This window comes from Benincasa hispida, chromosome 5 (assembly GCF_009727055.1).
Source record: "Benincasa hispida cultivar B227 chromosome 5, ASM972705v1, whole genome shotgun sequence".
Taxonomy (NCBI): Eukaryota; Viridiplantae; Streptophyta; class Magnoliopsida; order Cucurbitales; family Cucurbitaceae; genus Benincasa; species Benincasa hispida.
Window position 1 is genome coordinate 38,103,375 of NC_052353.1, and position 4,104 is coordinate 38,107,478.

The window sequence follows — 4,104 nt, forward strand, 5'->3', positions numbered from 1 at the left end:
CTAGATGGGTTGAAAATGGCGGCTGGTGCAAAAAACTGGGTAGAAGAGCTTTTGGGTCGTGGGTCGAATCGCGGGTTAAAATGAAAGGATCGCGGGTCGGGACAGCCTTGATTCGGGTCGGAATTAAAATAAAAAATACCGGTGGCTGGTTTGCCCTGGTTCAACTCGAACCAGTCCGATTTGCTCCAGACCGGTACTAACCCTAATCTGATCATCACCCCTCTACTCCTTACCCCCGATGTTGCTTCCCCTGCCCTGATAATTTCGATCGACGGTCAACACCTCCTCGAGGCCAGCTTATTCTTTACGTCCGAGACCCCTGACTCTGTCGTGACCGCCGCCGACTCTGCCATGATCGTGATAGCTCCGATCGTGAATCAAAGGTCCTCGCGGCCGGCTCCAGCTCTGATCAGATTCTGACTTGTTCCAGAATGGTGATACCCAGTTGGCTGAGGACAATTTTCCAAGGATTGTACCTAAACGGCAGATATTAATTCCGGTAGGGCATCCTGAAAACATTCATTTACCGCTGCTCGGATTGTCGTTCTCATGTCGAAACTTGAAGACCCATCAACAGAGGAGGGTTGAGGTTGATTTTCTTCCATAATGATTAGGTTTTCGTCACCACGCTCTCATACCATGTTAAAAATGAGAAGAGGGAAGAGAAAAATAACAGGATTACGTGAAAACCCTAGTGCAGGGAGAAAAAACCACAATATAAAGTCTTTTCTTATTAAAATTGATCCACTAAATACACAGGGACTCACTGTATAAAGAGACAGTAGGAAGCCCTAGGGGTCTTACACAATTACATAAATACCCCTAGGTTAAAAATCTTATTTTCAATACTGACCACACTCACTCCCACACACAGCATCTTGTGATCTCCTCCCTTTATTTACTACTTTTTCTTTCAAACTTTCGCACCGAACTCCCCTTTTTACCCTTTCGTGAATATTTTAGTAGTACTGAAGGCCTAACAGTTTCCCATCCACTTTGTTGCCTTTTCCAAAAGAATCCTAAATCATTCTTTCCAAAGAGATTTGGATTTAAAATTTCCTCCAAGATGTATTCCCACATAACTAAGAGAATTCTCAATAAGAGTTTTACGAACAAATAATGAACCTGTTGAGCATCAAAATAAAGCTCAGTAGGGGTAAAAAGATTGCTAGATGAACACATTCTATACCTTGTGAGTTTTTTTTCTATGGGAGGACTAGCTTCATTTGCTTTTCAAGCTCATTCAAGGTATTGTATAATAGATCGACAGAAGGATGTGATTTCATTGCTGAGAAAAATTCATGTACAATTCCATCTATACTGATCCAACTCTGGCCTGGCTGCTTATGGACACCCTTTTCTCTCATAAACCATCTCAAAGCCGAGACATCATCCCATTGAAGATCCGTAGCAAATGAATTAGCCTGCATTACATAGCCAGCAGAGTTTTCAGGATCCACTTCAACAAGCTTTTTGGAAACATATTGTGCCAACTCAAATTTCGAATGGAGTAGGCAGCCTCCCAGCAGAGAACTCCAAACACAATTATTAGGTTCAAAAGGCATGGTTGAAACAACTTCAAGAGCATCTTCAAAGTGGCCAGCCCGAGCAAGAAGATCAATGTAACAAGCATAGTGTTCTAAAGTAGGCAATATGAAATAGCGGGTAGTCATTTCAATAAAAATTTGACGTCCTTGTTCTAGAAACCCCGAATGGCTACAAGCAGATAATAAGCTAACAAATGTTCCAGTCGTTGGTCTTATATCAACCTCTTGCATTTGGGCGAAAAGCTTCAATGCCTCGTCGCCCTTCCCGTTAACTGCAAGGCCCATGATCATGGCATTGAAGGAGATGACATCTTTGTTGATTAGTTGATGAAAAACTTCTTTTGCCCTCTCCAAGCTACCACTTTTACAATACATATCAATCAATGCAGTGGCTAACATTTTGTTTGATGCAATGACACCTCTACGTCCACCGTGTTCGAGAAAGTCATGAACCCAACATCCGAGCTGCAAATCTCCTATTAGAGCACAAGCCGAAAGAACAGTAACCATTGTAACATGGTTCGGTTTGCAATGGGAATTTTCAACCATTAAACGGAAAAGGGTCAAGGTTTCCACAGGGCAACCATTCTGAAAATATGCGTTTATCATTGAATTCCAAACAAGCACACTTCTCTTATCAACAATTTCATTAAACTTCTCTTCACTCTTCTCAATCTTCCCCCATTTCCCATATAGATAAATAAGAACAATATTGATTGAATCACAACAAGAGCTCTTGGGATCAAATTTATTAACCAATTGTCTTAATTCTACAACCCATTTCTCAATTTCAGCAATATGAAACTTGGAACAAGCAGACAGAACACTAACCATGGTGTCATCCTCCGGCTGCATATTCTCTTCGATCATCATCACAAAATGCAGCAGAGCATTTTCAGCAAGACCCATCTGGGCATAGCCAGCAATCAAAGAAGTCCAACAAGCTATTTCCCTACCCGACATTTCATCGAACAGCTTATGTGCAGAAGCCATATCCTTCAAGCCTCTCGCGTAGACTCCAAGAAGAGCGTTGGAGATAAAAGAATCACCTAAATAACCCATTTTCAGGACATGGGTATGAACTTGTTTCACATTTAGAGCATGGCTGGAGCGATGAAACGCTTTGAGAAGGAAAGAAAAAGTGAAGTCATTAGGGGAAAGTGAAAGGTGCTTCAAAGATTTGAAGATGGAAAAGGCAAGGAACGAAGAGTTGTGTTCAGCAAGTACTCTGATAATGGCATTGCAAGGAAATATGTTGGGGCGTATGAGTTGATTGAAAACACTGAGTCCAACAGAATGTGGGTAGTGGCCGATAAGTCGAGTGGCAATAAGATTGTCTTGATGCTTCAGCAGACGAAAGACTCGGGCGTGGATTTGACGAAGATGGGAATTGCTAATGCGGCCCTGAAGGAGGTCGGAGAGATTGATGGAGTCAGGATTGATACACAGAGCGCGCATAGCATAAGATTTGCCATTAACCATTTGCCCTTTGGCTTCTGAGCGTACCATCGAACAATTCACGAACATAAATTTCATCCACTAAATAAAGTGCAGAAGGAGAAGCATATTGAGACCTTAACAAGAAGAAATTCAGAATCCCGACATCTGCCAAAGAACGATCCTCTACAGCCACCGGAAATCCGGTGGGAACTTTGGCAGTGGCTCGGCATGGGAGTGATTTGAAATAATTTTTGGGAAATTTGTACGATGGTTTAAAATCAAGGGTGCAAATGAAATTTGGGCCCCGCGTCATATGAAATTACCACATCGCCCCCACAAACGATAAGCATAGGCCCCCATGTGTTCAACTCTCTCTCGTATCTTGATTAGCCCTTTCAGCCCTCGTTCTCGATCCACATCGATCAATACACATTTTTACAGCATAATACTGCTCTCGCTTCTCGTATCCCACTCTTGCATCTCGATCTCGATTCACGTTTCTCGTAAGTTGGCACTCAACCTTTAGAATGAATTTCAAAAGTCATATGGTATATATATCAACTGACCCCATAAGTTCTCTCTCTATTCTCACTTCTCTCACTCTCGATCTACTGACGAACAACATCGAACGTTCGACTCTTCAACGATCGACTCTTCCTGCCTCTCCCTCACAACTTCAAACTCTCCTCTCTCGTTTATCTCTAGAGGTATGCCTTTATGTCGCTTTTGTTTTCATTTCGGTTTGCATTCTAACTTTCTTCTGCGTTTCGGTTTGTGTCTTGGCTCTCGTTTGCATTTCAGTCTGCATTTTAGCTTATGTTTGCGTGTTGCTTCGTTTTCTACTACATGTTAAGGTTTATAAAAATGCCCAAATTGTATAGTAGATTAAGGTTTAGGAGACGAAGAGAACTGAGGCACGAGAGAATGAAACGAAATCAAGTGTAGGAGACGAGAATAAGTTTGAGACTGTAGGAAACAATAGTGAGTCTAAGTGTACTGATATGTTCATTGAGATCTAGAGTTTTGGGATCTGAGAGCTGAGAGCCAAGAGTAAAGGACCGAGAGCCCAGATTCAAGGATCGAGAACATAGATTTGAGGACTGAGAACCGAGAGCGA

The 4,104-nt window shown here is 42.1% G+C and overlaps 1 protein-coding gene across 1 annotated transcript in view; it reads right to left on the reverse strand.

Annotated features, from left to right (window-relative positions):
- Positions 1-3,227, reverse strand: part of LOC120078586 (pentatricopeptide repeat-containing protein At1g08070, chloroplastic-like) — a 5,221-nt gene extending 1,994 nt beyond the window's left edge. The window contains exon 1 of the mRNA XM_039032871.1: positions 1,190-3,227. Within this exon, the coding sequence (XP_038888799.1) occupies positions 1,206-3,083 (1,878 nt within the window). The 5' untranslated portion in view covers positions 3,084-3,227 and the 3' untranslated portion in view covers positions 1,190-1,205. The remainder of the gene's footprint in view (positions 1-1,189) is intronic.
- Positions 3,228-4,104: the final 877 nt, after the last annotated feature.